General features: G+C 44.5%; 1 protein-coding gene across 4 annotated transcripts in view; it reads left to right on the top strand.

The window, feature by feature from the left end:
• The window catches only part of SLC24A3 (solute carrier family 24 member 3), a 486,823-nt gene that overhangs the window by 446,134 nt on the left and 20,069 nt on the right, over window positions 1–20,620 (top strand). For 2 of the 4 annotated variants that reach the window (XM_086701592.1, XM_025931759.2), the window contains exons 11-15: window positions 237–397; window positions 1,184–1,454; window positions 8,358–8,524; window positions 11,705–11,819; window positions 13,451–13,563. In XM_086701592.1, the coding sequence (XP_086557718.1) occupies window positions 237–397; window positions 1,184–1,454; window positions 8,358–8,524; window positions 11,705–11,819; window positions 13,451–13,563 (827 nt within the window). The remainder of the gene's footprint in view (window positions 1–236; window positions 398–1,183; window positions 1,455–8,357; window positions 8,525–11,704; window positions 11,820–13,450; window positions 13,564–20,620) is intronic. The other 2 variants (XM_086701591.1, XM_086701590.1) reach the window with 1 other exon arrangement.

Here is a 20,620-nt window from a genome sequence, read left to right as displayed (position 1 = left end):
GGCAGGTGGGTAGATGGATGGATGGATAAATGGACGATTGGGTAGATGAAGGAAGGATAGAGGGGTGGATGAGAGGATGGATGGATGGATGGATGGATGGATAAATGAGTAGATAGGAGGGAGGGAGGAGGAGGGGAGGAAAGGGGAGGAAAGGAAGGGAAAGAAGTCTAAATTAATATCTCCTTCCTGCTCCTAGCCTCAATGTTTTCTTTACTTTGTGTTTTTAATTTCCCTAGCCAATTTCCACCGCAAAGCGTCAGTGATCATGGTAGATGAGCTGCTGTCAGCCTACCCTCACCAGCTTTCTTTCTCTGAGGCTGGACTTCGAATCATGATCACCAGCCACTTCCCCCCCAAGACCCGACTCTCCATGGCCAGTCGCATGTTGATCAATGAGGTATCTGGGAAACACTGCGTTAGCCTCTGAGCAGGGTGGGAGACTTTGGGAAGGGGAGGACATTTCTTGGTCTGAAAAAGAGAAATACCAAACTCAACATTGAACACAATAATATTCCTCAGATATTTCCCAACATCTTTGCTGATGGAGCCAGCTGTACATCCTATTTCTTGCTCTTCTCTCCACGTGTCCACGTGTTGAAAGATATGATCAGGCTCCCAGTCATATAGAAAAACTTTCTTATCCCCTCTACCTACCTTTTTCTTTTCATCTTTCATATGGGTAGAACCCTTTGATGTGAACTTGCACAGAAGCAGTTGCTAAATCAAGGTTGCCTTACTTTAAAGTAATGCAGTCTCTGACCTGAATTCTCCTGTGTAACCCTTTCTCTGGAGTGGCAGCCATATTGATACACTAGTCCAGACACATTTTTGTGGCTTTCTCATATATGGACCAAGTGATTCCTACAGTCCAAAGAAGAAAGATAATAGTGCAGTGCCCAGGGAATTGAGAACGCTGACAGAAATGAAGGGCACATTGGAGAAATAGGATATTTTCTCTAAACGGATTTGCAAACTCCTGTGGTCATAACATATGAATCCTTCCTCCCAGAAGGAGGTTGTCTGAGTTGCTTATTACTTTGAAGAATCCCTGAAGACTTCACTGAAGAGTCTTCTGGAAGCATCTCCCTGTCACAGCCTAAAAAAGGTCCTAATAGCTGGTGTCTTAGTTGTAAGGATCTACAGTCCCTATGACTGTGGTAAGAATGTGACTTTCTCTTTCCAGAGGCAAAGACTCATAAATAGTAGGGCCTACGCCAATGGAGAATCTGAGGTGGCCATCAAAATCCCAATTAAGCACACCGTGGAGAATGGGACAGGGCCCAGCAGTGGCCCAGACAGAGGTGTGAATGGGACTCGGAGGGATGATGTTGTTGCTGAGGCTGGTAACGAGACAGAGAATGAGAATGAGGACAATGACAACAACGAGAATGATGAAGAGGAAGAGGAGGATGAAGATGATGATGAAGGACCATACACACCATTCGACCTCCCCTGTAAGAGGACCTATGTGGGGCTGGGATCGGGAGCTATTTTTGGGCACTGAGTACATGTCCCTGACTTTGATGATCTTTTTGCCATCCAATTCAAAGAACTATCTCTATACATGGATATAGAAATATTTATATTAACTTCTACCATGGGCAAGACTCTGTTTTAGAGGGTTCAGAGATGAACAAGATGGTGACACATGATCATTAGCTGAAATGTGGGTTCTTTGACAAAATGTAAAATTTGTCGACACTTCATGGAGAAAGATCTTCTCTTAGCTGCTCTGTGGGACCTTTTGGTGCTAAGGAGGAAATTCTCACAACCCATGTTGGGGAGACAGCTTGGTGGTCAAGGGAAGAAGCTCTTCACCCACTTTCACCCATCCCGTTACATTTGGCTGGGGGAGCTGTCCTGCCGAGGCCAGTCTAGGGGAGCATGTGCAGCCTTCCCAGTTGGCTTTTGTTCTTCTGCTCACTTCCTACCCCTCACCCACCCCCCTACAGGTTTCTCCTTTCCCATGACCTAAAATACCACCAAGATACAGACCTAGCAAAAGCATCCCATCCCCAGCTGAATCTCATACAGTCACACTGGTAGCGGGAATCACCCTGGTACCTTGAAGGGGAGGGGCAAGGCATGTATAGTTTTCAGGACCCCAGCCACCAAGGCAGTTGTCCTCTCCTGACTGCTACCCAACAATGACTTGGCTATTCCAGAGACCTTGTCCTCCTACCCCACCCATTATTGGAATGAGTGGACCAAGCCCAAAGAATTCTACCTATTTGCCAGACCTTCCAGAAACTTCTGGCTGCTTTAGGAAAGAGTGCCCTGGTCAAATCTGTGAGGCTTAATTAATGTGTGCAACTTCTCCAGGATGTTTGAATTTCCAGGAGGACTGAATTCTAGAAATATTGCTTGACCCACTTGAAAGGCCATTTAATGGTAGCATGTGGGTGTGGAGTCTCAGAGTTCTGTGTTATTTTCAGATGTGAGGGGACATCAAGTTGAACTTGGACCAGAGCTGCCCTCCTGTGCCCCCTCAGGGCTCCTCAGATCTCAGCCTCATCAAATGTTTACCAAAATTAACTAGACACTGTTCACTCAGATCCTATATCCCAAAGTCCCCAACTGCCCAGCCAGAGTTAAATCATTACTTGTTAGAAGGTTATCTTGACTGAAAAAAAGTATACTGGCTCATTACCCATTTTGCCACCTTTGGCTATATTTCTTGGCAGCCTTCTTCCCTATCAGCCAGTACAAAAGCATTTTAAGGATGAAGTGACCAGTCCCCTCTATTTCTCCCTTATGAACTTTTATGTCCATTTTCTATTGCTGCATAACAAATCACCACAGATTTAGTGGCTTAAAACAGTGTGGCTGGGTTTCAGAGGCTCCGAAGGCCATATTAGAGGTGCAGACGGGACTTAGTCCTTCCCAGAAGCCCTGGGGACAGTTGTTCCCAGACACATGCAGACTGTTGGCAAAATCTGGTTCCTTGTGGTTGTAAGGCTGTCCTCTTTCCTTGCTGGCTGTCAGCTGGGGGTTGCCCACTGCCCTTGAAGGCCTGTGTTCTTCAAATTAGCAATGGTGCTTTGGGTGCTTCTCACGCTTCTAATATCTTGGCCCTCCCCTTCAAATTTTGAGGGGCCTAGATCAGGCCCAACTGTATAACCTCCCCGTCAGGAGGTCAGCTCTGCTACATAGCATAGCATAATCATGGAACTGGTAGCTCAGCCCCCCTTCACAGGTTCTGAGAGTCAGGGCATAGACTCTTGGGGGCCTACATCTCAAATTCTGTCTAGCCTGGCCTTTGCTTTCAGAGTTCACCACTGGCAGCCCACAACCAAGCTCTAAAAATAACTGTTTTGCTAAAGTCTTTCACTGATTAATGCTCTGTAAGGGGCCATGTCGGCCTCCCAGAAGCCCCAAGTACACCCCTCTATCTCACACTAAAGATACATGTGTGACACCAGACATCTGGCTTCCACAACTGAGCCTCGTTACTTAGTAGGACAAAGGGGCCCCCTTCGGATCACTTGTTTGTGTTTCTAACCTGAATGGGATAAATGCCAGGCCAACCCTTGAGGTTTCAAGGTACCTTGTAACTGTTGCTCACCTTCCCTTCTCATCTCAGGTTAGTTGCAGTTGAGGAGGCCTGGGGCTTCCAGCTACATCATCCATCTTGCGTACATTAAGAGATGTGGCTGTAGACAAGGGCTCAGGAAGCCCACTTCGGGGCCTCCACATCCTTGGGAAGCACAGGCATGAGAGGAGAAAGGATGCTCTGCGTGGTCCTGCCACTCCTCAGGATCTCTGCTTCATTCCTGGGCCTTCCTACCCACCGCCCCCCGCCCCCGGTCCCACCCCTCCCCCCGCCCTGCCCGAGCTACCAAGACATGAAATGGAATCCAAGGTCTTCACCTTGGGCATCCTTGATAAAATGGCTCTGATTCCGAAGGTCTGGTGGGAGGCCCAAGATTCTGCATTTATAACAAGCCCCCAGGTGACACTGGTGCTGCTTGTCTGTGGGCCACACCTGAGCCAGTGAGGGAGTGGCACCCTCACATGGCTGATCTTTACAGCTCCCCTAAGCCTTAGGGGAGCCTCATTCAGAGCCAGGTTCTGCCTTTGAAACAGAGAGTGGGTTTGTCCAATTATGATCCTCTGTCCCTTTCCACCAACTGAGGCCAAACCCCATTCCCGGACTCACGAACTTTGATCTGAGTGTCCAGCAGGCCCTTCCTTGGGCAGGGAGACCCCTTCAAGCAGTGGTCAACAGAGGCCACTCGAGGAGCTGGGAGGACTCAGTCTAGGAACATCCAGTTCCTCTGCACTAAGTTCCTTTGGCCTGAAAAAGGTCTGGCCACACAATGAGGACATTTCTCCTTCTCACTGTAATCTTGCAGGGGCATGGGCTGTCTTTGTTCCTGTCACAGCTGTAGGGCTTTCTTCTCTCCAGAATTTGATTATAATGAGTATAATTAGTATTTAAGAAATTATGTAGAGGGGCACCTGGGTGGCTCAGTTGGTTAGACAACTGACTTCAGCTCAGGTCATGATCTCACAGTTTGTGGGTTCAAGCCCCGTGTCGGGCTCTGTGCTGACAGCTCAGAGCCTGGAACTTGCTTTAGGTTCTGTGTCTCCCCCTCTCTCTGCTCCTCCCCTGCTCACGTTCTGTGTCTCTGTGTCTCTCAATAATAAGTAAACTTTTTAAAAAAAATAAGAAATTATGTAGAAGTATGTAAATACAGGCATATCTATGATGTATGTACATGTGCACACATACATTGTATATGCATATATGTGCACATACATGGGCATGCATGAATATAAGCATGTGCATATATGTTCAGTGTGCACATGTTGATATAATGTATACGTCTAACATGTTTATTCATATACCATATACATTTGTGTACTGTTTTATGCTTATATGATATATGCACAGATATTAACATACCTGTTTTTATATGTGCGTATAATATGTGTATAGGCTAAGCTCATATCGTATGTATGTTTTTATATACACCTATGCACAGTATATGTATGTGCATATATATACGTGTAAATTGCACATATATTCCTATCTGTTGCATGAAGAAATTCTTACTATTGACTGTCAGAAATAGCAATGTTTACATAGGCAAACATACTTCCACAGAAAAAAAGACTGAATAGAAGTATGCCGAAATATGAGTATGTTTATCCTAGGTGGAATTATTGTTTAAATTTTTCTAGATTTTCCATTCTAAAACATTTTTATTGCCTGTATAGTTAGAACAAATTGATATATTTAATCTAGGCCTATGATAATGAGCAATGACTTTTTCTTCTCAATAGAATTAAGCTTCTTTAAAAACTCAATAAGGAGTATAACTTAAGAACAGGTCCTTTGCTTTTTAGAGGCAAGTCACACTCAAAGGGATACTGTAATGCTCAGAGTCCCCGCTTCATGTCCCCTGGCTTCATCTCTCAGTTGCTGGCTGACTTCCGAGAAATCACATGATCACTGGTACATCGGGTTCATGCACAGAGAGTTTTGTTTTCTTCATTCATGGCTGTATCCTTAAAACCTGAAGCAGCACCTGGTGCACACTGGCAGAGGAGCATTCAATGAATATTCGTTAAATGAAGGAATAAACCTGTCCCCAGGGCACTCTCTTTGGATCACATAGCAATGGAAGAAAAGATGGGGAAATATCCAGAAATACTGTTGACTCAGAGAGGAAAGGAAACCATTTTTACCTCTTTATTTAGAAATGGAAACTTAAGCTAGCTAAAATATGCACATGCATCACTGTGTTTATATGTGCATATAATATACATAGAGGTTAAATTCATATGGCATATATGTAAATCATATACACCTATGCAGAGTATAAGTTGAACATATATTCTTATCCTTGCATGAAGAAAGCCTTACCATTGACTAACAGAAATAGAAACGTTTATATGTGAATGTAGGTAAACACACTTCCACAGGAAAAAGAACACACCAAAATATAGGAATGTTCCTTATTTGCTGCTGCAGTTCCTCAAAATCACTTAAAAAGCACATTTCTGTATCACTTGGTTTGCTGAAGGAGCTGTATTTGTTACATTACATTCCAGATTATACTGATTGAATTTAAAAAAATTTTTTTAATGTTTATTCATTTTTGAGAGACAGAGAGAGAACGTGAGTGGTGGATGGGGCAGAGAGAGAGGGAGACACAGAATCCGAAGCAGGCTCCAGGCTCTGAGCTGTCAGCACAGAGCCCGACGCAGGGCTCGAACTCACAAACCACAAGATCATGACCTGAGCAGAAGTCGGATGCTTAACCGACTGAGCCACCCAGGTTCCCCATACTGATTGAATTTCTGCTGTATGTTTGTTGTTGCAGTGGAGCCATAACTCGCAGAAAGCATCTATATCATGAAACAGAAGACTCTTTTCTAGATATAAGGCCCTAACCAGAGTCAAGTCAGAACTTTCTAAAGCAGCTGAGAGAAGAAAACTCAAAATTCATTGGTCCTAACATGTACTGCTTCCAGCTTTACTTAATATCATTTTCTAAGCTCCTGCAGTCATAAGTTCCGATTTCTTTTTTTGTTTGTTTAATTTTCTGAAGAATTTCTGAAGGATGACAAAGAGCCAGATGGCAGTCATTCCCCTTCCCATTGGTGTATTTCTTTATAACTTTGATGGGGTGTGTGTATTTAAATTGGACAAGTCTGTCTGTGCAGGGGCCTCAGGAAGACTGGAAGGCCAGTGAGGGGGTCCCCAGAGCCCGAGATGCGTAACTGACATCCCTACATCACAGGATTTAGCAGCACGCAGGACTCCAGGATGCCTTTGGGATCCAAGGGTCTGACTATGTTCTGGATTCTATAGCATTTGTAAAAATGCTCACAAAAATCCCCCGACAGCTTTCTTGCTTTGAAATCCAGCCAAACAGTCCCTGGTGTCTGTGGCATTTGTTCCCATCTCGTAGCAGCGAACTGGGAAAGTGCTGGATACCGCTATAAAATTATGAAATAAATTTCATTTAGCAGTTTATTAATCACTGTTCAAAGTGTCATTTTAAAAATACCTCCTTAACTCTGGTGGGAGTATAAAATGGGACGATCATTTTTGGAAGACTTCTCAACAGTTTCTTAACAAAGTTAGAAAAAACACCCACCCTGTGACTCAGCAGTTCTACTCCTGGGTCTTCAACCAAAGAGAGATAAAAACATGCCCACCAAAAAAAGTATACAGGAATGCTCATGGCCACGTTAGTTGTAATACTTCAAAACTGGCAACAACCCCAAAGTCCCATCCACAGGAGGATGGATAATAAGTTGTGTATAATAAGACTATACAGCAATCTAAGCGGAATGAATTCCTGACACACGAATGAATCTCAAAAAACATGTTGACTAAAATCATGCACCATGTGATTTTCTTTATTTGAAGGTGGACAACAGGAAAAACTAATCTATGGTGGCAGAGGGTGGAGGATTGACTGGAAAGAGACTCAGGGAACTTTCTGGAAAGTGGAAATGTTCTTTTATCTCCATTGGAGCAGGGAGTATATACAATGCATTTCTTACCAGAGGTATTAACCCTTAAGCAGGATTGTAATAAAGGCCAAATGAGACCTGATATGGTTGTCAAATCTGAGACGACAAGGAACTCATGGAAATAGAGTCACCAAAATAAGCATTTATGGGTATGCCTGAAACACAGAGCTCAGACAACACAGAGATGATAGGATTAGGTCATCACTGGCCAATCCATCACCTCATCTCTGAAAGCAGGTATTTAGAAAGCCAGAAATCAATGACTAATTTGCAAATTCATATCAGCTTGAGATACCCCCAAGCAGTGTTTTGACAACTTTGAGAGCTTTCAAACCATCTTTCAAGATTTCAGTGAGTTGACAGACAATATTGAGCAATTCCACTAGATGGCGCTGTGACCACTGACACTTTATAATATTGTAAGATTGTGTTATCTAATCATGGGGAGAAGAGACCCCAGGCAGACTGGTGGTCTGCCTAGCTCCCCTCCCCCACCTTCACCCCACCCCCACACACTCCTCTCCCTTTGTGTCTGAGAATCATCCTCATCCTTTCCCACCTGGCCCCATTTGCCAAACCATCCTCCCAGCCCTGTGTGCTCAGAAGTGACGTATCTGTCATTTGGGTGCCTAACTAGCAGGTGAGCAGTGGATACCTTTTTTTTTTTTTCTACTGGGTTTTGAACGCCAGGTTTCATGGCTGGTGGAAAGCCATTTGTGTCTTTTATGTAAAGAACACGTGATAAGGCTTATTTCCCAGGCCATCAATTAGGCTGTAAATGTCAGGGGCAAGCAGCATGGAGGGCTGGTAAAACAGAGAGAGGAAGCTAACTAATGTGCTTTCTGCCTTTTTTATTTTCCCAGCTGGAAAACTGGAAACAGTGAAGTGGGCATTCACCTGGCCACTGAGTTTTGTCTTATACTTCACGGTACCCAACTGCAACAAGCCGCGCTGGGAAAAGTGGTTCATGGTGACATTTGCTTCCTCCACGTTATGGATTGCAGCCTTCTCCTACATGATGGTGTGGATGGTGAGTAGACTCAGAACCCCACAGCATTGCTAGATCTCTTTAGAGGGAAAAATGTGCTCCAATCAGAGGGGAATAGGGAGTGGGGTTTCAGCCCAGTAACTGTATCAGTCAGCCATTACCTCAGGAAACTGCCTAACAAACCATCCTTAAACTCAGTGGTTTAGCATCACAAGAATTTATCCTCCTGCTCACATATCTACAGGTTGACTGTGGTTTGAGTCACCTTAGCAGGCACTGACCGACCGAGCAGTTCTCCTTCCAGCTACAGCATGATTATGTTTGGTTCAGGCTGTGGGTGGGTTTCATGTCTACTCCATAGGTTTGCTCATTTTCCTTGGACCCTGTGGCTACCCGGGGAATGTTCTTCTCATGATGGATCATTGGAATGCTAGAGGACTGGTGGAAACATGAGGTGCCTCCTAGGGCCTTGGCTGGTGACTTGTGCCCAACATCAATGGGAGTAGGGAAAATATACTCTGCCTACTCTAGCCAGAAGAACAGCAGAGCCACAAGGCAAAGGGTGTGAAGGAAAGGCATGAAGAATCAGGGAGTAATAATTCCCTCTGTCACAGTCACTTCCCCTAACTGAGTCTCAGTTTACTGTCAACCAGTAAATAAGGTCATTAGACCCGGAGACCACTCAAGGGTCCTTTCTGAAGCTAAAACAATGATTCAACGACTGGCATTGGTTGTGGGGCTAGGGCTCAAAAGAGCCTCTGCCCCGAAGCCATTTTAAGGCAACACAACCATCCAGAGTGCATTGCCCATTTACAACTCTGCTTTTTAACTGGGGAACAAACCTAGTCCAGTCAGAGTTAGGCAGAGATGAAAAGCTGTGACAAAACTGCTCAAATCTAAATTAATCTGGTTCAAACATTGCACAGAACTGTAATATAAATTCTGGAGAATTAAACCCAAGATCTAGGGGCGCCTAGGTGTCTCAGCCGGTTGAGCATCAACTTCGGCTTGGGTCATGAGCTCACATTTCGTGAGTCTGAGCCCCACGTCGGGCTCTGGGCTGACATCTCGGAGCCTGGAGCTGCTTTGGATTCTGTGTCTCCCTCTCTCTCTGCCCCTCCCCTGCTGACTCTGTCTCTGTCTCTGTCTCAAAACTAAATAAACATTAAATCCAAGGGCTAAAAAAAAAAAGGTTCTGAAGAGATTATTTTGGAAATCATGGCAAATTTGTAAACCTGACACAGTTAACTCACAAATTATCCCTTGCCTTTAACATCAACAGATAATTTTTTTTTGTTTATTTACTTTTGAGAGAGGGAGACAGAGACAGAGTGTGAGCAGGCAAGAGGGAGGGGCAGAAAGAGGGAGACACAGAATCTGAAATAGGCTTCAGGCTCTGAGCTATTAGCACAGAGCCCAAGGTGGGTCTCAAACTCACGAACCGCGAGATCGTGACCTGAGCTGAAGTCAGATGCTTAACTGAGCCACCCAGGCGCCCCTGCAGATAATTTTTTTCTAACCCACATCTTGTAGGGTTTCTCCCCCATGCAGGATTCATTGATGTTTTTATTCGATATATTCATTGGGTGCCGTCTCTGTTCCGAGTTTGGGGAATAGTTCTGGTGTTCCTAACCTCCAGGTGCTAGCTGGTTTTCCCAGGTCCACCAACCTGCAAGCCTACCAAGAGACCTGGAGTTGCCCCTCCTGTTTTCTTCCTTCCACCCTGGTGGAGGTTCTAAGAAGTTCTGAGAAATGGCCAAGAGTAAGGGAGAACACAAGGAGAAATACAAGACTTGGTCCCAGCTCCCTGGAGAATCGGTTCCCCAAACTCCAGACAAAACCGCAAACCTGGTAATAATGACACTAGCAAGAGCAGGAACCCCAGCTCTGTTCCAGGCCAAATGCCACTGAGCCAAACTGGTCCCTGAAGGGACCTAGCTGAGGGTTAAGAAGGGAGAAACACAGCTTGGCCAGCTCCATTTCACAAAAGGTCCCTGGGAACAAGTGCATCTCACTTTCCTCCCTGGAGAATGGGAGACAGAGAGCCCCAAGGCCATCCCCAAATCAGTCCTGCACTGAATGGACATCAAGTGCATTTTCTGGTTTGAGAGGAAGAAGAAGTCAGGTATCCCAGCGGTTTACCATCCCCCAAACCTTTGGATGGGGAAGGAGCAACTGTGACCTTTGGAGCCAAGTCAGGGATACGTGTCTTTTACAGTGGGGCTGAGAGGCCAGGTAGAGCTGAAAAGAGAGCGTGCTACTTACAACACATGGTTTGCATTTCTCTTAATTTTCTGGAAAGTGAAGGCGCTCAGGTGGCATCGTGAAATGACCTAATCATCTCCGCTCCTGTGGATGGACCGCTCCTTAGGTCAACATACGGGAATTGCTTTCTTTTTCCAGTTGCCTCCATTTTACCACTGGCCCCTCAACAGCTAGCCTCTCCAACTGCCTGCCTATTTCCCCTCCCCCCTCTGGAAATCAGGGCCAAGAATGGGCACATTTGCATAATGCAGGCACTGCCTGGGTAGCACCTGTTTCTGCCTTCTGGCTTAACCCCTTCTATGCAAATGGTGGTGCTGCCTGTGGAGAGGAGCCTGGCTGTCCCCAGCATTCCTTGAGCATTGCCTCCGCTTCCCATCTGAAGAGTGGAGGTAATCTAGCACCTACCCTGTAGGGTTGTTGTGAAACTTTAACAAGTTAAAACTCATGAACATTACTTAGCACGGTGTCTGAGTACTACATCAATCAACATAAGCGAGTATAGTGTGGCTGTTGTTCCCACGCTTTAAGTTCTCGTGAATTCCAGTTGTGCAGCTCAGAACTCAGATACCTAAATTCCCAGCACAGGATGGCAGTCATCCATTCTGGGTTTCTTTCCCAGGACCAGTCTGAGGTTAAATATTCTGTCCCAATATCACCTTTTCCCAGAAACTGTTTCTCCTATCTCGAGATGGCTGCCTCGCCTGAAAGGAACATGTATAAAACACCAGTCTTTGGTTGGAAAACTTGGGCTTCATCACCGCACCCTGGTCCCCTGACCTGCAGTCCTGGTCTGCTCCATGAAATGTTCTTGGTCCTCTGCATTGATACAGAGAGCAGGCATTGCTCCCTGGACAGACTAGCCAGACTGCAACTTTTTCTGTTTGTCAGGCAGAGGATCCACAAGTGGGTCGGGCTGGCACCGGCTCCCTGCTCACCACCTCTTCCTGCCTCATCCAGGTCACAATCATTGGATACACGCTGGGGATTCCTGATGTCATCATGGGGATCACCTTCCTGGCAGCTGGAACCAGTGTGCCTGACTGCATGGCCAGCCTCATCGTGGCCAGACAAGGTGAGGCCTCCAGTTAGATGGGGGCAGGGATAGGGGAGGAAGGAAGGCCTCCCTATGGGCAGGAAGAGCTTTGGGGGATCCACATGGCAGTTACCAGGGTGATGGGTGACTTCAGTGCTGTGTTGGTCAAAAAGCTAACTGGCATTGGGGTGCCTGGGTGGCGCAGTCGGTTAAGCGTCCGACTTCAGCTCAGGTCATGATCTCACGGTCCGTGAGTTCGAGCCCCGCGTCGGGCTCTGTGCTGACAGCTCAGAGCCTGGAGCCTGCTTCCGATTCTGTGTCTCCCTCACTCTCTGACCCTCCCCCATTCATGCTCTGTCTCTCTCTGTCTCAAAAATAAATAAACATTAAAAAAAATTAAAAAAAAAAAAAAGCTAACTGGCATCAATAGAACAGGGAAATAAGCTAGAAGATCTACCCTTAAGAAAGGCAGAGATGTTTTCTAGGTAGCACCCAGAACCTCTTCTGAAGGTTGTATTACCATTCTTCTATTATTAAAAATAGTAATAAATGTAATATAGCTAACCTTTGCTGAGTGCCACACACTGAGCAAAGCAGTTTAGGTATTGTTATCTTATTTAATTTAAACAGCTCCATGGGGTAGGGAAAATCATATGCCCATTTTATGGATTAGGGAAACTGAGGCTTAGAGAAGACAGACTCCATGACCTAAGGTCTGCCCAGCTGCAGTACCCTTGACAGTGATGGTTGCCACAGGTCAGTCGTCAGTGTATGGCCCGCCCTCCGCTCCTTCAAAACCAAGCTCACAGGTGGACGCCCCTTCCAGATGGCCATGCCCTTCCCTAGCACCGCTCTAATTTATATGCCTGATTTGTGCTAGACGGCATTTGTGTTCAACAAACACAATGTGCAGCTGTAACACTTAGCATAGTATCCTCTAGATGTACTCACTAAATTTTGCTGATTTCATTCATTCATTCATTCATTCATTTATTCATTCATTTAGAGAGAGACAGAGACAGAGAGAACATGAGCGAGGGAGGGGCAGAGAGAGAGAAAGGCAGAGAATCCCAAGCAGGCTCCACGCTGTCAGCAGGCAGAGTCCAACGTGGGGCTGGAACTCATGAAACCATGAGATCATGACCTGAGCAAAAATCAGGAGTTAGATGCTCAACCCACTGAGCCACCTCGGCACTCCACGTTATTTTTTCTTAATAGTACTCAATTATTTAGAAGAATTGAGAACAGGGTAGAGCAGTTGGGAGATGGTACTAAAATATATGGGTTGGTGAGCTCATGAGAGGTTTAACAGAACTATCAAGTTTATTCCTTTCTAGAAGGGTGTTTCAGAATCTTTGGAACTCTATTTGGTGTTTGGAATCATTCCCATTTAGCCAGTGGTCATGTTTGAAGTAAAGGTCAACAACTCACTAGAATGTGCATCTCATTCTATTCTGTTCTTGTCATATTCCATTCCATTCTACTAAAAATGCATATGCTGTTGAAAATACAGGTGATGGCCTGGGAAGGGAATCACCTAGCAAATGAGCTAGCAGACCTACCAGCTAAGTCTCTGGCTATCAGACCAAAGGGTTGGGAGAGTCCCTCTGGGGTTCCCTGTCCTACCCTGAGATCTCCTTTCTAACTCAAGTGACCTCTCATCCTCGCAGGCATGGGAGACATGGCTGTATCCAACTCCATTGGGAGCAACGTGTTTGATATCCTTATTGGCCTTGGTCTCCCATGGGCCCTGCAGACCCTGGCTGTGGATTATGGATCCTATGTAAGTGGGTTTTCTCCGTGATTTCTCTTTAAATCTAGGGCTACACGGACACTGTTTTCAGGGCAAAGGAGATGCGGTATTACTAATATCGAGGGGTAAACAAACTCTTTCTTATCCAAGTCCTTCCAAAGTCAGGCTTGTGGGCACATTCAGGACTCCAGAACAGAACTGGCAAACCTTTTCTGTAAAGGGCCAGATTGTGATACGTCAGGCTTTGAGGGCCAGTCTCTATCACAACTATCCACCCCTACTGCTGTGTAGCCTGAAAGCAGCCAGAGACAACGTGTAAATGAATGAGCATGGCTGTGCAAATAAAACTTTATGTATAGAAACAGAAATTTCAATTCCATATAATTTTTATATGTCATGATACATGATCTATGATTCTTTCCATTTTTTTCAACTACTGAAAAGCATAAAAATCATTCTTAACTCATGGGTTATGCAAAAACAGGAGGTGGGCCAGATTTGGCCCATGGGCCATCATCTGCCAACCCCTGTCTAGTGTATTTGTTTTACAGGCAAAATAATTTTATTCGTGAAGGTTAAGGGACACAAAACATAATAGACCCTCTCTGTCAGGGATCTGGTGACAGTCAGACTGTGAGGCGATGGCCTCCATGCTCTTTCTCAAGCCTGAGCTAATTGTGACCTCAGGTAGATTTGCAGGTGAGCGACCCGGAGGGTCTGGCACTCTTTCCCATTCTTTGAAAATGTTCCCCCTCTGCTGATGGCACCACTGTCCTCGACACTGTCTGAGGACTGAGGGAGAAACTACAATTCAAGATTTTTGCCTGGACACAGGAAGAAAAGGGTAGCATGCCTCCAAAGTGTTTACACCCAACCCAGTGCTGAGTGCCTCTCTCAGTGTGTTACTGAGCATTACCTTAGTTTAGCTGCAAAATTTGTTCAGTAATTGTATATCCTGCAGAAAATGCTGTGGCTCAGACAAGGGTTGTCGTCAAAGTTGTTTGACAAATGGCCGTTTCAACTAGGGAAGGTGTGTCCAGCCAGTTGCAATGAAATCAAAATTCATACAGAAAGTGTTTTTGGTTCATGTGAAATTACCTGTTGACTGAGAGATTTCATCAGAGAATAAAGATAAGCATAAGGGGATGGAAAGAAGCAGAATATGTTCTAAGGAGTGGAGATCTCTTCTATTTTGTCAGTGAAATTCGGTAATGATGTGGTGAGAGAGGCCACATTGCCTTGGGGGGAAGCTGGTTTTTGGAGATGAAATCTAAATAACTAGAGAGAACCAGCCATGGGGAAATGGGCAGGGCAGGGCATTCCAGGCAAAAGGAACAGTCAGTGCAAAGGCCCTGAGGCAGAGATGCACTTGGCATGTTGGAGAATGTCATGCTTATTCAAAATCATTCCTGGCCTTGAGCCCAGGAATAAGGACCACCAAGCCTTGACTGATTGTAATGTAAACAGATACATATCCACCAGAAAGGCCAATTCTTCCATAGCTCCCAGTGTACCCTGAACATCATACTTCCCAAGCTACCTGCCACCTCTGACATTGTTTAGAGCCAAGCTAGCGCCCTTCAGAATCACTGTCCCTGAAGATGCCCTATATTTCCCCTCCTGCAGACTACTCTGCCTCAGATGCGCATACCTTGTCACTCGTCCCATTTGAAATGATGTCCCTTCTTCCAGGGGTCTCTATTGCCCCTTCATTCAGGATTCCTTTCTGGACCCCACCACTAAATGGGATCCCTGCACACCCTTTGTTTTTATCTCACTCATGGCCCTTGAACTTGGCTTCATCTTATTACATGTTAAGTGATGAATGTAGAAGAGACACTGAAGAAATGTCATCCAGGTTGGCCCCTGAAATGACATCATAAATTGGATAGTCACAGGATTCCAGACAATCTTTCTAAGATTTTTATGAGTGACACTGTTGTCAGTCAGGCACTTATGAAGAGACTCACATCAACCAGATTCACAAGAGTTTGATGTATGTGCTAGAATGTCAACAGATGGTACTAAGATACATAAGTGCAAGATAGAAAGCATACTTATTCTGGACAATTTGTGTTCTGTTTTCCTAGGTGAAGACCTATGTAGGAGGTAGTTTGGTTTTTGGTTTTGGTTTTGGTTTTGGTTTTTTCGTGTGTTTCTTTTTCTTTCCTTAGACTTCTTTATCTATTTTGAGAGAGAGAGAGAGAGAGAGAGAGAGAGAGAGAGAGCCCGTGTGCATGCATGTGAAGGTGAGGGGCAGAGAGAGAGGGGGAGAGAGAATGTTAAGCAGGCTCCATGCTGTCAGCACAGAGCCCAGCACAGGGCTTGATCTCATGAACTGTGAGATCATGACCTGAACCCAAATCAAGTCAGATGCTTAACTGGACTGGGTCACCCAGGCCCCTCTGTTTACAGTTTCTTTTTAAATTTTTTTTAATGTTTATTTAGTTTTCAAAGAGAGAGAGAGGGCAAGCAGGGGAGGAGAAGAGAGAGAGGGAGACACAGAAACTGAAGCAGGCTCCAGGCTCCAAGCTGCCAGCGCAGAGCCCAATGCAGGGCTCAAATCCATGAACTGTGCAATCATGACCTGAGCCGAAGTCCAGTGTTTAACCAACTGAACCACCCAGGTGCCCCTGTTTCTTTCTTTTTTTTTTTTTAATTTAAGTATAGTTGACACACAATGTTACATTAGTTTCAGATGTACAAAGTAGTGATTTGACAAATCTATACATCATGCTATGCTCACCACAAGTGTAATGACCATACAATACTATGACAATACCATTGACTATATTCTCTTATGCTGTACTTTTCATCCCCATGACTTCTTCATTCCATAACTAGAGCCTGTACCTCCCATGGGTGGGAGGCATTTAGGGAGCCCCATGACTACCCATAAGTTCAGTGACTCACCAGGAGTATTCACAGGACTTAGTCGCAGATTTTAGTTGTGGCCAAGGTTTATTATTATAACAAAGGATATGGAGTAAAAGCAGCAGAAAAGCGAAATGCATCAGGAAAAATCCAGAGAGGTCAGATGCACGCACCAATTCCTGCCCCACCAGGTCACATAAGACATGCTTTCTCTCTAGCAGCAACCTATACGGACATGTGTGAGATATCTCTATCCAGGGCAGTCCACGGGAATCTGAGACTTTTATGGAGTGCTGGTCAGGTAGACACATTCCTGCTCAGTATACAGCCATGATAGCAAAATTCAGAATTCCAGCATAGACCCCAGATATACATCATAAAGCTCTCTAAACAATCCTGACAAGCTGGTACAGCATGCCCCATTGCTTTTGGAGCGCAAAACAACATCATTCATCAGTAACACAAAGAACATTCCAAGGACCGCATTCTTGGGGATTGGCTGAGGATCTGTCATCATTCTAGGCTCCCCTAGAGGCATGCAAGGATTAAGGAACCAGACCTGCTGCATTAACACGTTCTGCACAGAAGATCAAATGAGAATTTATGTGTTAGAGTAAGTATCGCTACTACTGTATGTATCATAAACAACCCCAACATTTCACTGGGGCAGCCCAAGAAACGTTTATTTCTTCCTCCAAATCCCCTGCAGATATTTCCATCCTGGCAGCTCCCATGGCTCTTCAGACAGAGACTCAGATTGGGGCTTATTTCATCCTGTGGTTCTACCCTCCTGGAGTCCTTCTCCAATAGACACACAGGAAGCAGAGAAAGCAAGGGCATGGAATATTATGCAGATGGTTTTGTGATGAGGACTGAAGGTCGTATATGTCCTCTCTGCTCCCACCCATTATGTAGATAAGTCAAACATTCCCACCTAGATGCAAGAAGGATCCAGGACACTTGTTTAGCTGTGCATCCAGGAAGGAGAGGCAATGAAGATGTCAGTGGACACTAGCAGTCTCTAAAGTCTGGAGTGTCTGGTTGTGAGTGGGGGCCAAACAAGAAAGAGGATTTAATGGACAACCTTTTACGGGAGCCGTTGAGTTGCTATTGTCTGAGGCATCAGCTCGTATCATAGGGCTCTTCTCCCTGTCATGACAACCATCCTGGGGCACACTGACCAATCCTGCCTCTTTGAGCTCCTTTTTCTGAGTCATATGTGGACCCTCCCCCTCCCAGCTAATACATGTTTCCTGTAACCACGTTGAGAACATATTATTGATTATATTGAATCTCTCTCATTAAAGTAGCTGCTTCCTTAAATCACAAATCACCTTGCTTCTCTTTCGCCATTCCTCAGACAATCTCCTGGGTTTTTCTACAGTCGAGTCACCTTAACTTGACTTTGTTTTTCCTTTTTTCTGATTATCAAAATAGCACATGGTCTTCATCGAAAACTAGAGAAACCAATGCCAGAAAACTCTGGAGCAGTGTCTGCCCAGTAGAACTTTCTGTAATGATGGAGCTGTTGTATGTTGTGCTGTCCAATATAGTAACCACTAGCTCCATGAGACTTTTTAAGGACTTGAAATGTGGCTCGTTCAAGGGCAGACTTGGAGTTTTTTCTTTTCATTTTATTTTAATTAACTTCAATTTACACAGCCACATGTGGCTTGTGGCTGCCCATGAGACTGCAGGTTCAGAGGACGAGATAAAAATCATGCATAATATGATCTGTAACTATCAGTTCTCAATATTTCAGCATGTTTTCCTTTCCATACTGGTTTATATAGCTGACACTCCACTCTACAGTTATGTGCATTGCTTTTTATACTCCTCATTATATCAAACATCATATCAAGATTTCCTTAAAACCTCACTAGAAACATCATCTTTAAAGGCAACCTCATATTCTTTACTTCTACCAAAATTTCCTTAACCGTGCTGCTGTTAGACACATCTTGCCTCAAGATTTTCACTGTTATAAATAATGATGCAACACACATCTCTGTAAATCACTCTTACAGATTCTAGACATCTAAAAAAAACTCTACATAAAACTGTATTTACATTTGAGGCTATTTTCCCAAAGCTGGAATTGTTATAAAGAATATGAACACCTTGAAGTTCTTTATTTGTGCCTAATTATTTCTTGCAAATGGCAATATTCCTTACATTTTCATTTGTCCTTGTTTCATTCCTGAGATTTGGAGGACAGCTTCATGGCACCCTCATATTCTTTAAAAAAAAAAAAAAAAAAAAAAAAAAACAGGCGTTACCCTGACATTCTGACCAGAGGAAGCCATATGAGGGCGAGCTTCTTTGCGGCACATAGTATGGGCATGTACATACTTGGGCCATGAAAAGAGTGTTGAATATAACGGGAATAGTACAACATAACTTCCTCTGAAGTGCTACTAGGGACCCTCTATCGTTACTCAGTCACACTCAGCCTTGGGTGTCTCTCTCCCTCCAGAGATTCTCGCTTTGCTAAACGCAATGCTCTGTCTCTCATTTCCTGGTCCGTCTTTAGAGCCTATCTTCATCAGCACCCCATCTCTGCCTGGTTTCTGTGCACCTTAACCCAGCTCAGAGCACTGGGTGTGGATCTGTTGAGTTCACCAGCAGATCCACCTGGCGTGTGCCCCTGTTGCATTTCCCCACTTGTCAGAGTTGTAAAGAAGTAAAATTCAGACCTGTGTGAATTTCAACTGCTTTTTGTTTCCTCTGGTGAAGACCGGAGAATAGTGGCTAAAGAGCGGGCAGCAGGGGGCACCAGGGTGGCTTAGGCAGTTGAGCAACTGACTTTGGCTCAGGTCATGATTTCATGGTTCATGAGTTCAAGCCCCACATCAGGCTCACTGCTGTCAGCATGGAGCCTGCTTTGGATCCCCTGTTCCCTTCTCTCTCTGCCCCCCTCCCTGCATTGGCATTCTCTCTTAAAAAAAATAAATAAATAAAATAGTTTTGAAAAAAAAGCAGGCAGCAAAAAGATGAAAAAAAATGGTCTTCTAAATAACCTGGAAAACTGATCCATATATAATAGACTTTTACCATATGGACTCTCTCCAGGGAGGGATTGACAGACAGGAGCAGGAGACTCAAATCCTTCCAGTGTACCAGAGATCCATTGTGCTTATTTTTTTCTTTACTGTGGTTAGAGGGTGCAATCATATAATGTGAAAGCAAAGCCTTTCAACCAACAACAACAATAACAACTCAGAATTCGTCCTGTAAATGAACCAGTTCCTCCCCATCAGCTTTGAAATCTCCCTGACTGAACGTGGATATCAGGTCTGAAATCCCAACTTAGCAGGGCACATTGTCTGCCATAAATGAGCCCTGATATCTGCCCGCCTTTCCTGTCCTTCTGAAATTCTCCCAACACTCTTCAGAGAACAGAAAATTAAACATAATTCTCATTCAGTAACACCCACAGTCATGAAAACATATGCTTTTCAGGTTCCTGACTTTAGTGACAGGGTGACATCATGAAGACAGAAATTCAGGCCCTATTAGATTTTTGGTCCAAATTCATGTTTTCCATCTGTACATGACATAATTGGGTCACTTTGGTCATTCTGCTGGGATTGTGCACATCGAATCCTGTGGTTGAAGATCACCCTTAACTGAAGTGAAGGGGAAAAGACAGGAGAAGAAACAGGCCACTTCTGTGATCAACAGGCATGGCACATGAGAGAGTGCTCCTGGGGGAAATGTTTGCTCAGAAAACTGGAGAAAGATGTGTCATGTTGCATTTTCTTCCAAATGCTGCTATTTCTGTACTCCATCCCAGAGAGATCTTCATTTTATTTCCAGGATACAGACATCCAATGTAGTGCTCTCTTTTGAAAGCACAAAATCAGCAATATAATCTATAAAGTTTATGAATCGCAGGGAAATCAAAATTTTTTGTATATGGTGTGAGGTAGGGGTGCAGCTTCATTCTTTAGAATGTGGACATATGGTTGTTTCAACACCATATGTTGAAAAGATTTCATTTTGAACTTTTAAAATTCAAAGGAAAATATTTATTAACTTATTTTTTATTTTTTTAATTAAAATTTTTTTTTAATTTACTTATTAGAGAGAGGGAGAGAGAGAGAATCCCAAGCAGGTTCTGTCCTGCTAGTGCAGAGCCCCATGTGGGCTCAAACTCATGAACAGTGATATCATGACCCGAGCTAAATCCAAGAGTTGGACGCTTAACCAA

This window comes from Puma concolor, chromosome A3 (genome assembly GCF_028749965.1).
Source record: "Puma concolor isolate L17-30 chromosome A3, mPumCon1.1.hap2, whole genome shotgun sequence".
Classification (NCBI taxonomy): domain Eukaryota; kingdom Metazoa; phylum Chordata; class Mammalia; order Carnivora; family Felidae; genus Puma; species Puma concolor.
Note: the sequence above shows the minus strand (reverse complement) of the source record. Positions and strands in the feature narration are given on the sequence as shown.